General features: G+C 37.1%; 1 protein-coding gene across 7 annotated transcripts; it reads right to left on the bottom strand.

Annotated features, from left to right (window-relative positions):
• Positions 1 to 81: 81 nt before the first annotated feature.
• LOC120772248 (putative uncharacterized protein DDB_G0271606) lies at positions 82 to 10,202 on the bottom strand. 7 transcript variants are annotated; one of them, XM_040100747.1, is made up of 6 exons: positions 10,095 to 10,202; positions 9,820 to 10,020; positions 3,629 to 5,139; positions 2,266 to 2,454; positions 1,969 to 2,205; positions 82 to 707 (listed from the first exon to the last, which is right to left on the bottom strand). In XM_040100747.1, exons 3-6 carry the CDS (start codon positions 5,039 to 5,041, stop codon positions 267 to 269), a joined length of 2,280 nt encoding a protein of 759 aa, XP_039956681.1. In that variant the 5' UTR covers positions 5,042 to 5,139; positions 9,820 to 10,020; positions 10,095 to 10,202; the 3' UTR covers positions 82 to 266. The 7 variants fall into 7 exon arrangements, with proteins under 7 accessions (XP_039956681.1, XP_039956679.1, XP_039956680.1 ...); XM_040100745.1 differs by having other exon boundaries at positions 9,820 to 10,202; XM_040100746.1 differs by having other exon boundaries at positions 9,883 to 10,202.
• Positions 10,203 to 15,664: the final 5,462 nt, after the last annotated feature.

Raw genomic sequence — 15,664 nt, 5'->3', positions numbered from 1 at the left:
TTATGGTATAAATATTTACACATCAATAAATATTAATTAAAAACCGTTACTAATTATTTGCATATTTTTAAAAAACACGCTTTATTATTTCGTAAAATATGTACGTACATTTGTAAGTTTGTATATAAATAATGTACATATGTAATAAGTTGTGATGTAAGAGTGTTTTCAATCAACTCCTTCCACGTGATTAGTGATTCATTTAATGATTGAAATTGGCAATATTTTCTTATTCTTCATCTTACTTTTTCCGTTAACATTACTAGTTACATACTGCTCGACACGTTCGGCACATTACTTTCGAGTTTACGCCACACTACATTACACATTTCGCGCACCAACGCCTTTTCGCCGTCATCCATTTGGTCTCTTGAGTTCTCAATGAGTCCACTGAGACGATCTCGTTCCAGTTGTTCGCGTACCTCGAGTACTTGAAGCGCACGCACCACAGCTTCGGGTCGACTCGATATCGGATCGATTAGTGGATTTTGTGCTGGTTGTTGTTGTTGCTGCTGCGCCTGTTGTTGTTGTTGATGTTGCTGTGTTTGTGCGGTTGGTGCTTGCGTTTGGGTATGTTGTGTCGCTAGGATATTGGATGTTGGCGTTGTTGTGCCAACGCGTTCCTCTTCTAATTGCCGTATGCGTCGTTCCAACGAGCGCACGTATTGGACGGTCTGATCACTTAGCGTTGTTCGTAGCGTTGCTTCCTATTCAAATAAAATAAAATATAAAGTTTTTTTATGCATAATACAAATTTGTATAGTTTACTTTGGTGTAGAGGAAAGGTGGAAAGGTAAATTATATGCACGTCGAATGATGAAAATAATAAGAAAGTACGTTAACTTCGATTAAACCGAAGTTCCCATATAATATCCTTCACAAATAAAAAATCCTTTCATACAAGAACTTGATATAAGCTAAATAGCGGGTGATCCACGCAGAGTTACTTTTTTCAACAGTAGCCGTAGCTGAGAGTGTACACGAAGACCGTGGAAAATGGATCCTCCGACTGCTCGCAGCAACTCGGACTGACGTATAGACCGACTTGGCGCATTTTACGTCAGTATCTTAAATTAAAATCGTTAAAAATATAGCTTGTGCAAGAACTGAAGCCGCTGGACCTTCCCAAGCGACATCGCTTCGCTCTATGGGCTCTTGAAAAGTTCCAAGAAGATCCGACCTTTTCGAGCCAAATTTTGTTCAGCGATGAGGCCCGTTTCTGGCTCAATGGGGATGTATGAAGAAATTCAAGAGCTGTCATTTCATCCAGAAAAAACAAGGGTTTGGTTTTTGGGCCGGTGGAATCATCGGACCATATTTCTGCAAAAATTATGGCGGTGAGAACGTAACCGTCAATTGCGACCATTTACGCGCCATGATAACTGACTATTTGATAGCTGGAATTAAAGCTCGTGATCTCGGTGACATTTGGTTTCAAAAGACGTCGCCACTTCACACACACCACATCAATCAATGGATTTATTGAGAGAACAATTCGCTGAGTAGATAATTTCATGTTTTGAGCCGGTCGATTGGCCACTCAGAACGTGTGATATCACACCGTTAGACTTTTTTCTTTGGGTATATGCAAAGTCTAAGGTCTATGCCGACAATCCCGCTTTGGTTCAGGCCTTGGAGCAAAACATCACGCGTGTCATTCGCCAGTTACCAGTCGAAATTCTCGAACGAATCATCGAAAATTGGACTCAAAGGATGGATCATCTGAGACGTATGTAGCTTTCGAATGATAATACAAATTACCCATAAAATTTGAAGTTTCTGTGCTTTTCTAAAAAAAAAAGTAGGGAACCTCAAAATGGATCACCCTCTGCGTAAGTTCTATCAAGCACCTGACAGACTTGTTAGCGTTTTGTAAAAGATATATTTATGGAACCGGTTGCTCAAGAAACTCTATAACTTCCCGTCAAAAAAGTTTAAATTCTCATCCTGTTCAAACGATGTACTTACGGGCATTTGTCGCTCATAGTTCCTTAACGCCGATAAAGTTTCTTCTGCATTTGTGCTTGAACTGCTGCCATCACCATCATCCCGTAACGGATTGCGTACCGAGCTACCGCAATTGGCACATAGCGCATTCGCCGCAATATGTGTGCGCTCCTCGTCCAAGTACAGGCACAACTCTTTCAATTCCAGATTATCGGTAATTAGTTCTTGTTGTTTGTCGTCGAGTTGACGTAGCTTGTGCTTTACGAGAAATCATTCGTTAAGTATTTAGAGTTAAGATCATGAGACCATCAGACCTACCTGATAAGCGGCCACCTCCTGTCTCATCACACTGGCGGTATATCTGCCGAAACGCTGCCATTCTCTTGCGAGTTTCCGACCCTTTTGACGATCGTCATCAAGGAAGCAACACAAGTCACGCAATTCCTGATTGTCGTCGAGTAAACGTTGATTCTGTTCCTTTAAGACGCGTAGCTCATTAATGAGGCCCTGATCGTTTGAAATGTTGGAAAAATAGTGTTAAAATATATAATATTTTTAAAGTAACGGAAGTATTATTATATACATCTGATCGAATTTAACCAGGAGTGCCCTGAAACCGATAGTTTTTTCTATAGATTGGTACAAGCTTTTTTAAGTCACCGGAAGTTTGATCTTTATATACTAATTAGTACGTGTTTGGCAGTTCTTGCTTACGAAACAGTTTGTATCGCGATTTTTACCGTGGGAAAAATTTAATGAGTTTGCTTTAAGCTCTTATGGATCGACTCAACCCATTTTGGTTAATGTTTTGGGTTTGAACCCTTTTGACCAAAAACACCGACGAGTTGATGATTCGGAGGAATGTTTGGAGATGTTCAAGCTTAATAAAACCAAATTTTCACGTCGATATGCGACAATGGATGAAACATGGCTTCATTACGAAATCCAATCGACAGTCATCCCAGCGGACTGTACACGATGAACCCACTCCAAATCTTGCAAAAATGTAACAGTCGGCCGTCGAGGTTATGGCGTCTGTATTTTGGGATACGCATGGAATAATTTTTATTGACTACCTTGAAAAAGGAAGATTCATTGACAGCGAGAATTACATAGCGTCTGAAGAACGAAATCGCCGAAAAACGGCCGCACTTAAAGAAAAAGAAAGTACTGTTTCACCAAGCCAATGCACCGTGTCACAAGTCAGTGAAAACGATTGCGAAAATCCAAGAATTAGTATTCGAATTACTTCCGCATACACGGATTCTCCAGATCAGACCCCAACGACTATTTTCTGATTTCAGTTCTCAAAAGAATATTCGCTGGAAGATTTCGTCGACAAATTGTACTACAAAACTGGTATCGAAAAGTGGTAGGGTCGCTATAATCAATCTCCCTTGAAAGAAAGTATGTTGAATAAAGAAAACGAATTTTGCCAAAAAAATATGTTTTGTTATGGTGTCCCCGGGGACTTTTCCATTGACTCGGTTATTTGTAGTACAAAATAAATTTCACATTGACGAATATGAGATCTACCTTTGATTAGGAAGTTTTGAATCTTTTAGGAACACGAAACTCAGAACTTAAATAACCAACCCAGACCACGGACTAAGATAGTCTAGTGTTTAAATAGTAATTCATAACTTAGAACAAAAGAATTGATCGTTCAACAAATATTTACCTGCAGTTGTCGATTCTGTTCGGCGGTGAGACGAGTGGTGCCTGTCGACACAGCAGCGGCACTCGAGGTGATCGAAGCATTCGGCGATGGATGATCCTGATCACTTTTACGCACAAACTTAAGCATATCTTGTTGATGCTGCTGCTGTTGCTCCACTTGTTGCTGCCGGTACTGTTGCTGCTGCTGCTGTTGTTGTTGTGAATTATAGAAGTATTGCGGATTCGTAGCGCCACCCGCAAGTCGCGTACTTTGTCGCTGTGCAAGCGCTGTTTGATGCGTTGGTAAGTAACGACCGCTGCCACCGTTTAATTTCAACGAATCTGGTATATAGACAGGCGACAATTGTGGTATGTCCGGCGGATATTTAAGATTGAAATGCGTAGTATCGAAATTCGCGGACGCAAGCTGTTTGCTGCCGCCCGTCGCCGACTGGCGCTGGCCGAAGGTCTCAGCGCTCTCCGCTCCGCCGCTGCGCAGCGTATTTATGTGCTTCAATATGCCCGCCTGGTTGCCAGCCGGTTGGGGTGGTGGTTGGTAGCGTGGCGGTATGGAATGTGCTGGCGCCTTCAAATGATTGGCAGCTTTCAGCGCCTGCAGATTGTATGTGTTTCTTTGCTGCTGCAAGGCGACGCCGTTTATCGTAGACGAAGTGCCTTCACTCTCGCCACTCAAATGCTTCGAAGGTGTTTGCTGCTGTTGTTGCTGGCTGTGATGGTGCGGCTGGTGCTGTGGGTGGTGCTGCTGGTGGTGGTGCTGGTTATGGTTGTGGGGACGTTTATCCTTTGCGCTACTCGAGGATGTTGGGTGTAGGTGTGTTGTTTGTTGCTGTTGTGCGTCTGTTGAAATGCCACCAGTTGACGCAGCTGTCGTGGGCTCGGTCGTGTGCTGTTGCTGTTGCTGCTGTGGGTGATGTTGGTGTACAGTGGCGATGGTTTGCAGCTGGTGCGAAGGCAATGTGGCGCCGTTGGAGTATTTTGTAATTGGGTTGGCTGATGGCAACGCCGATGAGTTTGTCGTCACGCTTTGCTGTTGCTGGTGTTGCTGTTGGAGTGTGCGTTGCGCCAAGGTTTGCACCGCACTGGGAGCTGGCAGCGAGCGTCGGGTTTGTGGTGCTTGTAATTTGCTCGAAATCGTAGCAGAAAATTGCTGTTGTGTTATTTTGTCACACTCGTTGTTATTATTCGATTTCGGGTTATTATGGGAGATGGCGTTGCTGTTGTTGTTGTTATTGTTATTGTTGATTGTGTTGGTGTTGACACCAGTTGGCAATGTGTGTGACGACGTTTCTATCGTTTTTGTTTTGCTTGCATTCAAAAACTTTTCACTCAGTTTGTTTATATTGTTGTTATTGTTATTATTATTATTGTTGTTGTTGTTAGTAATACCAGACATTTTATTAGACGTCTTAGTCATTGCTTAAGGCATTTGCTGTTTGTTTATGTTGTAGTTGGGTATTGTTGACCCCAAAGTCTACCAATGCTCCTCCTTGCCCTTAGACATACTTAAGCAGTCTACAGAACGAAAAAGAAGGAACGAAAATAATTGAGATTGATATTAATTGTTTTGAACATAAACTTTTTATTGCTTGTCCTTCTTTTTAAGTTTTTTTAGAAGAAGAAATTTTATTTTCCAACCAAGGAGGGTCTTAGCTGAAAGTACTGAGTCAAGGCCAAGCAAGTTTAAAGAGTTATTGACTATGATGTTGGATGAAGCATACTTTCCAAAGTTTTCAAATTGATAAAGAGCTTCAAGTTCTATTACTGTTATCGATGAGCTTAACCAAATCTCATCAGACTGGGAAAAAGTTTGCGCTCCTCTGGCCTTTTGCTTTCTAACACTTGGCCTTCGGATCTGACGCGAGCTCGGTATGCGTTGGTTATCAACTAGAATACGCGTGGCTGCGATACAACGTGAGTTGTCTATAGAATTACTTAGTCTTAGCAAGGTTTATATACCTCAATGCAAGAGTTCTTATTGGATACTGTTCTATCCGTACATATCCCGAAATACTGAAAATGTTAAAATTCGGTATCAATTCGGTAATCATTACGTCTCTGAACTAGGCGAATTGATATTAGCCCTCTTAAATAATAGTGACAGGTTCAAAGACTTTCCCGACATGCAGAGACCTATTCGTACCATTCATAGGAGTTCTCAGCATTACAATGGACTGACGCCATTGGCTGTTCAAGTGCGATCATTTGTGACTTCAGATCTACCTGATTACCTAACCTAAGCTCTACTATTTAAAGAATAGACAGCTAATGCTAGTCATAGTTTAGGTCACAGTCGTTGCTTTTTTGCTTTGTCATATTTGAAAACAATTTTATCTTTACTCATAAAGAATTTTTTTATAACGGGTGATCCAAGTAGAGGTACTTTTTTCAATAGCCTTTTTTACAGATCATGGGTGAGTCGTGTCAAGCTGTCATGTTATTTTTGCTCAGTATTGTTTGGCATTTCAATATGGAAAGACTTACGCCTGAACAGCGTTTACAAATCATTTGACTGTATTACGAAAATTCACATTCTGTAAAGAATGTGTTTCGCTCAACTTATAGTCAACATAGTCGGCCTACTGAGCATACTGTTCGCAACACCATCACCCATCTTGATACCTAGCATTCACTATTGGATAATTTTCGACCGAAGAGACCACGTCCAACACGCAGTGATGAAAATATAGCAGCCGTAGCTGAAAGAGTTCACGAAAACCGTGAAGTCGATTCGGCACTTTTCGCAGCAACTTGGACTGACGCATAGAACAACTTGACGCATTTTACGTCAAGATCTTAAATTGAAAGCATACAGAATACAGCTTGTGCACGAACTGAAGCCGCTCGAACTTCCTAACTGACATCTCTACGCTCTGTGGGCTCTTGAAAAGTTTCAAGAAGATCCGACGTTTTTGAGCCAAGTTTTTTTGAGGTCCATGTTCTTTCGATTGATCATAAACATTATCCAATAAGTTGGACGTTTCTTTGTGTTTTCTTTAAAAAAGTTGAGAACCTTGAAATGAATCAATGGATCACCCTTTATATACATTTTTACTAAGTTATTGCGATTTCAAAATCCAATGGACAGAAATTATATGTTGTAGAAATATTAGAAGAAACGTACTGGACATTTTACACGAAGTCGAGACAACCCCAACAGTGCTAAGGACAGGTCTCTCAGCTAGCCGGTTTTTTCATTCAAGAATTAAATTCTTTTCAGATTTCATAATATGGTATAGGCGCATCAGAGTGTAATTTATTTAATCAAAGAGTAATTATTTCCTCTAGGATTAAGTAACGACCATATTAGTTTCACTTACACACATTTCAAAATATAAATATTTAACGATAATTTTTTTACGCTTCACGCTTAGTGATCAGAATAAGTATCCAAAGAAATGTTTAGTACAAATGATTGCTAAAACTTTTGTAATCGTCTACAAATTTTGGCATATTTAAATATGAGCGGGCATATTCATATAAACGTAGATATATTTGTACATATTTAAATGTGTTGAAATAAAAATTACTATGACATTGGCGTCTATGCAAATAACATCTAACGCGTTGCTTTTTTTCTGCGTGCCATCCATGAAAGGCAAAGAATTTCGACAAAGTGTAAACGAGAAGGCAATAAAATGAAAATAAATGAACGAATTTGAGGCGTTAGACAAGCTGTGCTTCGTTATGACCCAGATAGGTGACGAAGAACGCAAAAAATTCTTAAATTTAAATAAGAAAGTTGAAGAAAGCTTAAAGATGCTAAGAAGCTTGCAAACATTTCAACTCCTAAAAATAAAACTTTTCAAGCGGCTCTTTGGAATAACTCTTATTAGTAACATGTGACAATCAATTATTTTAACCCTCTCGACCATTTTCACTCGTTGTTTAGTACATATTCTGATTTAATTTGACCCGGACTGGTCCATTTATACCGCGGGGCGCTACTAGTTTTTTCCTAGATTGGTACAGCCTTTCTAATGTAATAAATCATCGAAACTTGCCTCACAGGAGTCGTCCATCCACCTCTATTAATGACGATAACATCCTAAAATTGAAAGAATCAGTCTTTGAAAAGCGTCGTGAAAACATCAGGGAGCTCTAGAAAGGATCTTAACATCTCTTATCGATCGGCATTTTGGTTAACGTTTTGGATATGAAATGTGTCAATGCGAGACTATTATCGAAATGCCTGAATCTTTTGCAAAAACGACATCGAGTAGGCGTTGCTATAGACATGCTTGACCCTACATTTATCAGACGCTTCATTACTGGTGACGGGACATGGGTTTATGAATGTGACGGCGAAAAGGTAGAAGAATTCAGCGAATAGCGCTCCAAATATAATATTAGTCGAGTCCGAAAAAAAGAAAATTCACTGAAGGCACTGTATGCGTCGGGGCTTATAACAAAATTATGCGTTGGAATGCTTTTTTAAGCTCGGCCAACGCATTGCACTGAAGGCACTGTATGCCATCCCAGCCGAGGCTTTCAACACATGTATGGAAAATTCTGCGTTGGCATGTTTCTAAAAAATCAGGAATCTATTTTGAAGACGATAATACAAACTGGCATTCAAATACGGGAACACGTAGAATTTTTGGCAGTCCGGGTCAAATTTGATCAGATGGTATAATTGGTTAATATCGAACTTTTCCATTCGAATTGTCTTATAGAGACTAATATTGGTTTAAAAGTCAAAATCAGTAACAGTGGGTCTTATTTTAAGCCGGGCTTTTGCGAATTACAACAACAAGTAGCATATTTCTATGAAAATCAATATCTGCTAATAACTGTAAATGTATTAAACAAGGGTTTGGAAACCAAGTTTTCAGTCAATACAGTGCTCTCGATCTCTATTATGGTTATCAAGTACAGCTGGTAGATGTCTTTGTTGTATACCAGAAGAGACTTCACCAAAAAAAAATTATAATAAAAAAAAATTTATTTTACGAAATATCAAATACTTATGAGGAGAAAGTAAAAGAGACGTAACCGCGCATAAAATCTGTACAATATAATTCTGTCAATATGCGCAGCATTATTATATTTGCTAAGCCGGAATGTGCCTTAGGCCTACATACCGATCTATGCGCCTTTCTACATATTTAGGCATGTAATTATGGGGCTACCTACATAAATGGATGTATCAGTATCAAAAGGAAAAGTGTTACACTTCAGCGAACGTCTGCTAGAGTTGTCGCACAACTTCGAGGCGCTATAGACACGCCTACATACATATAAATATAAAATGTATGAATGTATGTGCCCATGTATATATGTACATATATTAAATGTACATACATACATACATATGTGATATGTCATTAGATTTACGTTGGCGATAAAAGCGATTTACCGAAAAGCTGTTGACTTGCCTTTCTACGCATACATTAACTTACATATGTATGTACACATGTATGTATGGGTGTGTACTTTAAACATATATTTATTCATGTGGGGTGTTGCATATTGATCTTGCTTATGAAACGTAGTTGAAAAAACCAGCGCTTTTATTAATAAAAATTGTCGCGTTTATGCACATATCGCTTGCTATTAATTTCTAACATCCTTTTCTGGTTTCTCCGAATCGAGGTCACTTATTGCTTGCACACTGAACTTGAGTGGCGCACAAGCCAATTAGATTTTGCTCCACGAGATTAAACTCAGCTTTTAGATTTCTATAAATATTGTAGACATTAACTAAGCAGCAGTTTAACACACATTTTTTACGCGAATTGAATTGGAATTGAATAAAAAATATCAATTTATTCGAATGCACGATAACTGAGCCACATTTAGAGGGCTTCTTCACTTGCTCAGCGGCATTCAACAGGTAGGATTTTTCATCTTGTGTGGGTTTGCTTTCACAACACTTTACTCACAATTCGCGCTTTATTTTTCAAGAAAATTGAGCAGTTTGCACTTATTTGTTTTTAAAATAAAAAAAATTATTCCATTTCCTCAGTCGCAAAGTAGTATTTTATGCATTTTCACTTCACTCAACTTGCAGTTATTCTAAAAACAAAAAATTTTGTAAGCAGATGCTTGACATCTTTTACCTACTAAGTGAATACAAGTGCAACCAATGGTAAATGTATCTAAATATCTATGTATCTGCGACACGAAACGCACAAATAGCAGATTTCCAGAGCTCACTCTCTTGCTAGCGCGCTCTCACAGCCTCAAACTCACGCACGATCGGCAACTTTGCAACAAACGAATTTGTATTGCGACAATTTTACTTCCCACACTCACACATACACGCGAACAGGCACACAGCGGCGGCTTAGTGAAATGCTTATAGGAATGTTTTGTTTTGTTTTTGTTTTCTTTGGCTTTTTGCTCTCGCGCTGTGGTTCGCTCTTAAAAATTGCTTCCGGTTTTGCTTTTCTCCTGCGTATATGCAAACAAATGTAGCCAATTGTAGTCACATCACAAACATGTAGTTTTGATACGAACTCAATTACTTTCGTGTGATTTAGGCACTTTATTATTTATTTCACGTATTATTTAGCGTTTTATTTAATATTTTGTTAAATTTACTTGTATAATTCTCACTGAAAATATACACAAAGATCTCCAATTGAACACTGAGAGCAAATCAACAAATTTAATTCGAACATATACATTTCTACTATGCCGTGCTACCAGCTTTTATGAAAATATAAATAAGCCACTTGTGCCTTTTCACAAATCTAGTAGAGTTCAATATTTATTTATTATGAAAAATTGGTTAAAGTGTCAATATTACTTTGTACCTCGCATAAACAAATAAATATTTAAACACGCTGAAGCGAAAAGTTGATATTTTTTACTTAACCGAATAGGGTTTTGACGCTATATTCATAATAATAAGCATTCTGCTGCAAAGGCAGCGTACTACTATCAGATACAGCTCTGTTAAGAAACACGATCACTGCAGTGTTACCATATTTGTAACGATTTCTAAATTAATTTTCTGTAATATACATAAAAATCAAATAAATTACACGAAATACAATAAAATTTCAAAATTCCGGACATAAATATCTTGTTTATTAATTTTGATAAAAAAAATCATTTGTGGGGGAAATGTCGTGCCCTTCTTCTTCATTATTGATGTAGAAAACTATTACAACTATTAAAAAAAAATAACAAAATGTCGCTAAATTTAAATTTTTTTGTAAAAATGCCTGCTAAAAAAAAGTCCAATTTTCATTTTTTTCCTTCATCCAAGTTAGAAGTTAAGGTTTTAATTATAACACGTACAAAATATTTTTTCCCCAAAAATTTCAGAATTTCTTTGTTAATAGTGTATATTTGTAACAGTAAAAATTCTAATAAAATAATTCATTTTTTATATGAGAGAAAATGTTGTTTGAAAAACGCCTGTTTTTCGCCTATTTTTGCGGTTGTTCGCTAATTCGGTCCAGTTGCCACGACACTGAAACTGCTATAACTTCGGAAATAATTTAAATTTTGAAAAGTGCTTCTAGGCAGATATTTGTATACCCTGAACAGGGTATATTAAGTTTACCACGAAGTTTGTAACACCCTGAAGGATGCGTCGAAAACCCCATAAAGTATATATATAAATGATCAGTATGTTGAGCTGAATCGATTTAGCTATGTCTGTTTGTCTCTCTGTCCGTCTGTCTGTCTGTATGTCCGTCTATATACATACGAACTAGTCCCTCAGTTTTTAAGATATCGTTCTGAAATTTTGTAAACGTCATTTTCTCTTCAAGAAGCTGGTCATTTGTCGAAACTGCCGATATCTGACCACTATAACATATAGCTGTCATACAAACTGAACGATCGGAATCAAGTTTTTGTATGGAAAACTTTCAAATTTGACAATATATCTTCACAAAATTTGGTATAGATTATTTTCTAGCGCAACAATGTAATCTCCGAAGAAATTGTTCAGATCGGTTAACTATACCATATAGCTACCATACAAACTGAATGATCGGAATCGAATGCTTGCATGGGATATTTCCTCATTTGACGATATATCTTTACGAAATTTGGTATGAGTTATTGTTCATAGAAATAATGTAATATCGGATGAAATTCTTCAGATCAGCTCACTATAGCATATATGTAGCTGCCATACAATCCGAACGATCGGAATCAAGGGCTTGTATGGAAAACTTTCCTTTTGACGTGGTATCTTCACGAAATTTGACATGGATTACTGCTTAAGGTAATCTCTGAAAAAATTGTTCAGATCGGATTACTATAGCATTTAGCTTCCATACAAACTGAACACATAGCTACTAAAATAAATACACCTGTGAGGGTATATTAGCTTCGGTGCAGCCGAAGTTAACGTTTTGTCTTGTTTTGAATATCTAAACTATCAAATTATGAAAAAAGTTTAAAATTTTTCAAATTTATAGACTAGATTAGTAAATTGTTAAGAATCATCAGCGGTCACTTATCTCCAAGGTTGCATCACCCGTAGCTAGGCAGCAATGTAATTATTTTAATGAGATGAAATATCTTCTTTAGATTATCGTGTTTACAATTAATCTTATTGAAATTGACTAATTACGATGGAATAAGCTAAGCCAAGCCTATTGTGCTAGTAAGGAGTCAGTCAACTAAATACCTCAGGGCTTAGCGTAGTTATTTGATCTCCAACTATAGTCGTGCTGTTTTCTGCAAATTTTGAAGGTTCATTTAAGATAAACATGAACAATGGAATTATCAATTTAAATGTAAAATATTTTCTTCTTCTGCCGGCAATTTGTTGATCCCATCCCAACCCAGCCGGCTTGTGAGCCAAGAATGAATCAATCATATACCAGTAAGGGCGTTTAGCATGGACCAGAAGTTATCCAAATAGTTTTTAGCTGGTGTCTGTCTTATAACATCAGCGTTTTCACGATGGAAAGTTATTGTCTCGTGTTTTAGATTTACCATCTGCGCATTTTCTGCCAACCGTTCGCTAAAATTTAATGAGTTGCTATGGGTAGCATTTCCTAATAATTCTTTCGCCCGGTTTTAGTAGAAGTAAGTTTCACTTATCATTTGTCGATATTGATCCATTTTTCAACAACAGTCACAATCCGATGCAACACCATTTATGATATGCAAATTAATTTTTCAAGACTTCGAAGCTTCAATTCATATAACACCAATTTCCGACTGCTTTTACCATAAACATTTTGAAATGGTTGCTTGAGTGACTCTAAAACGTTCTGTGTTTTTGTGTTTGGTAACAATCTTCATCGTGAAATGCTTCCAGTTCTTCATCTTAAAATTGTATGGCTGCCCAGAACCACTTTTGTCACATTCGCCCTGTTAGGGTATGTTCACCTCAAGTTGCCACCAAAATATAATGACTTTCAGCCGATCAGATGATACCTTCAAATTGGTGAAGTCAACGGCGTTTATTCCAAAGACTACAAATACATATATACAAATATATATATAATCAGAAGGAGCCTATTTTGAACGTTTTTAAGGAATTGTAACGATTGGTTCAATAAATTTTTTTAAATCGACTCAGTCCTATTACTTTCCGGACAAACCCTATAGAGAACGTTAAAAAATTACTAAAGCGGAAACTAAAGTATTCTTTCCGTTGTCTTATCAACTCATTACAACTGAAGGTTTTATAATTTTAACAGCGACTTTAAATAACTGACTTAAAATGAACAGAATACACTCTCTCATTTGTTCTTTCATCTATAAGAGAACTTAGTGCGTTTCTTGGAGAAATCTAACAGTTTCTGGCAAGACAAGGAGCAGTAGATTAAGAAAATTTAGGTTGTGGTAGATATGAAATGAAAAAAATTTGAGAAGATTCTCGAAATAATATGCACCTGCAAGAAATTTCAAAAGTCACTGACTTTACTATTTTCATAAACTTGAATCTGCAACGTATGTATGTTAGCAGATTAAAAAACATTCTAGAAGTCAACCTCCTTTGAAAATGATAGCCAATTGAAGAGCTCTCATGCGCTTGATTATAGTAAATTCCGCATTTGCATAATGCTGCTTAATTTCAATGATGAGTGACTTATATGATTACAAATACGCAATAAAAAGAAGAAATCATCAATTAGTTAAGCAGAAATGAGAGTTTGACACACTATTTTTATTGAAATGAACTTGGAATTTTTTCGCTAACAAATTCTTGTATGATAGAAATGCAAAATACTCACGGAATTTCTCTTGTGTAAACAATAAATTTGCGCAATTATTAATTGGCATTCAGCTTTGCAAAAAGTCATAAGCGATAAATTTTAATAACAACTTGAGATTATTGGTGTATAGATAGATAAAACTGGCTTTGTGTGTGTATTTGTAAAGGGGCATGTACATTTTATGTAACAACCGTAAATAACTGTAGACGCAAACATACAAGCTATATAGCACATATGTGTGTATCTACACTAACCGTCATTAAAAACGTAACAATCTACATTATATAAAATAATAAATCCTCAGTATTATTTTATATATGTATATATGATATAATACTATCTCAATATATGTATATCGACGGGTCCAAAACGAACTGCGGTCTAGGCACAGGGGTATTCTCCGAAGAGCTTGATATGTCTTTATGTTACTGTCTACTTAACTCAGCTAGCATCTCCCAAGCGGAAGTACTGCGCATAGAGAAGAGCTGTGAAGTTCTTTTATGGGATATACATTGATTGAGGATATAGAAGGCAACCATTTACCAAACGGCCTTATCGTCGCTAAAAATCATCTCCAGCGTTGAACAGAAAGCAAGAGCGGCTTTAAGCTCACTGGCAGATCAACACAACTTATCCACAATTTTGGTTCTCGGTCATAGAAACATTTTCGGCAGCGAAAAAGCAGACTAGTGCTTTATTTCACGAGCCCTCCTAGACGAATCCAAGACAAAGCCATTACCAAGTCCGCTGGGAGCGATCAAGAAGGAGCTCAATACGCAATTTGAACGAACAGCGCAGAATAGATCTACAACCAAATGCAAGATAACGAAGGAGATATGGCCAAACTATGACAGAACAAAAACCAAGGACTTATTACACAGGATAAGGAAAAGTATAGTTGACTTACAGCCAACATTACGAGACACTGATCACTTAGAGAACATGCGTTAAAAATGGGAATGACCCACTATAGCACGTGTTCAACTTTATCACTATTGAACTTTATCAGACATTGAAGTTTTGGAATCCAACAGATACGAAACCTTGAATATCACAGAAGATTTTTCACTATACGGCCCAATTTTAAAGGAACGTATTATTCGTGCTAAATAAATCTGATTAATTAGGGAATGAATTAGCGAATTTCAGAATTTCCGAAGAAATATACAGAAACTTAGTTTGCGCCAGTTATCGGTGGTTGCTTGAAAGAATGATGCAATTCATAGCTTATACTTTCATATTATACTCAATATTATACACATAACCACATAAATATATATTTGTATTATGAGATTTAATCTCAAATGCTGGCATATTTCCAAATCAAAATCAAAAAATTATTAAAAACATTTATGACAACTCAAATAGTAGATTTATGCCTAATATTTTTGCGTTTGAAAACTTTGAGCTATAAGTTGGATGTCATGAATCTTGAAAATACTCTTCTGATGAACTAATTGACATAGTAAAATACCATTGTCATTGTATTCTTAGTGTGCTTCAACTTAATGGAGAACATCATGAGTTCTTATCAATTTGAACTTGTTCAAAAAGTTCATAATTTATTGATAATTCCCCTCATAAAAAGCTTGGTAGTCTAAACAGACACGCGCCAAACCGCAACAGACCACAGGAATAATTTTTTTTTGTGATTTAAAATATATAATTGTTATGGAGCCAAAACCACAGCGCAGTTACTGGCCACAACTGATAATGAGGTCCAGGTAAGGTCAGATATATTTTAGGATTTTAATGTCGCCGGTTGGGGCATTGCAGGTGCTTATGTACGATCTGTGTATTTTCACCACAGGAGAGTATGTCGGTATGTAGAAACCAGTGTTCAAGGCAATCTAAAATTATGTTTGATCACATTTCCTCTTTCTTATCAGGTTTTCCAA

Source organism: Bactrocera tryoni, chromosome 3, assembly GCF_016617805.1.
Source record: "Bactrocera tryoni isolate S06 chromosome 3, CSIRO_BtryS06_freeze2, whole genome shotgun sequence".
In the NCBI taxonomy this organism is placed as follows: Eukaryota; Metazoa; Arthropoda; class Insecta; order Diptera; family Tephritidae; genus Bactrocera; species Bactrocera tryoni.
This window is presented reverse-complemented; position numbering and strand designations above follow the sequence as displayed.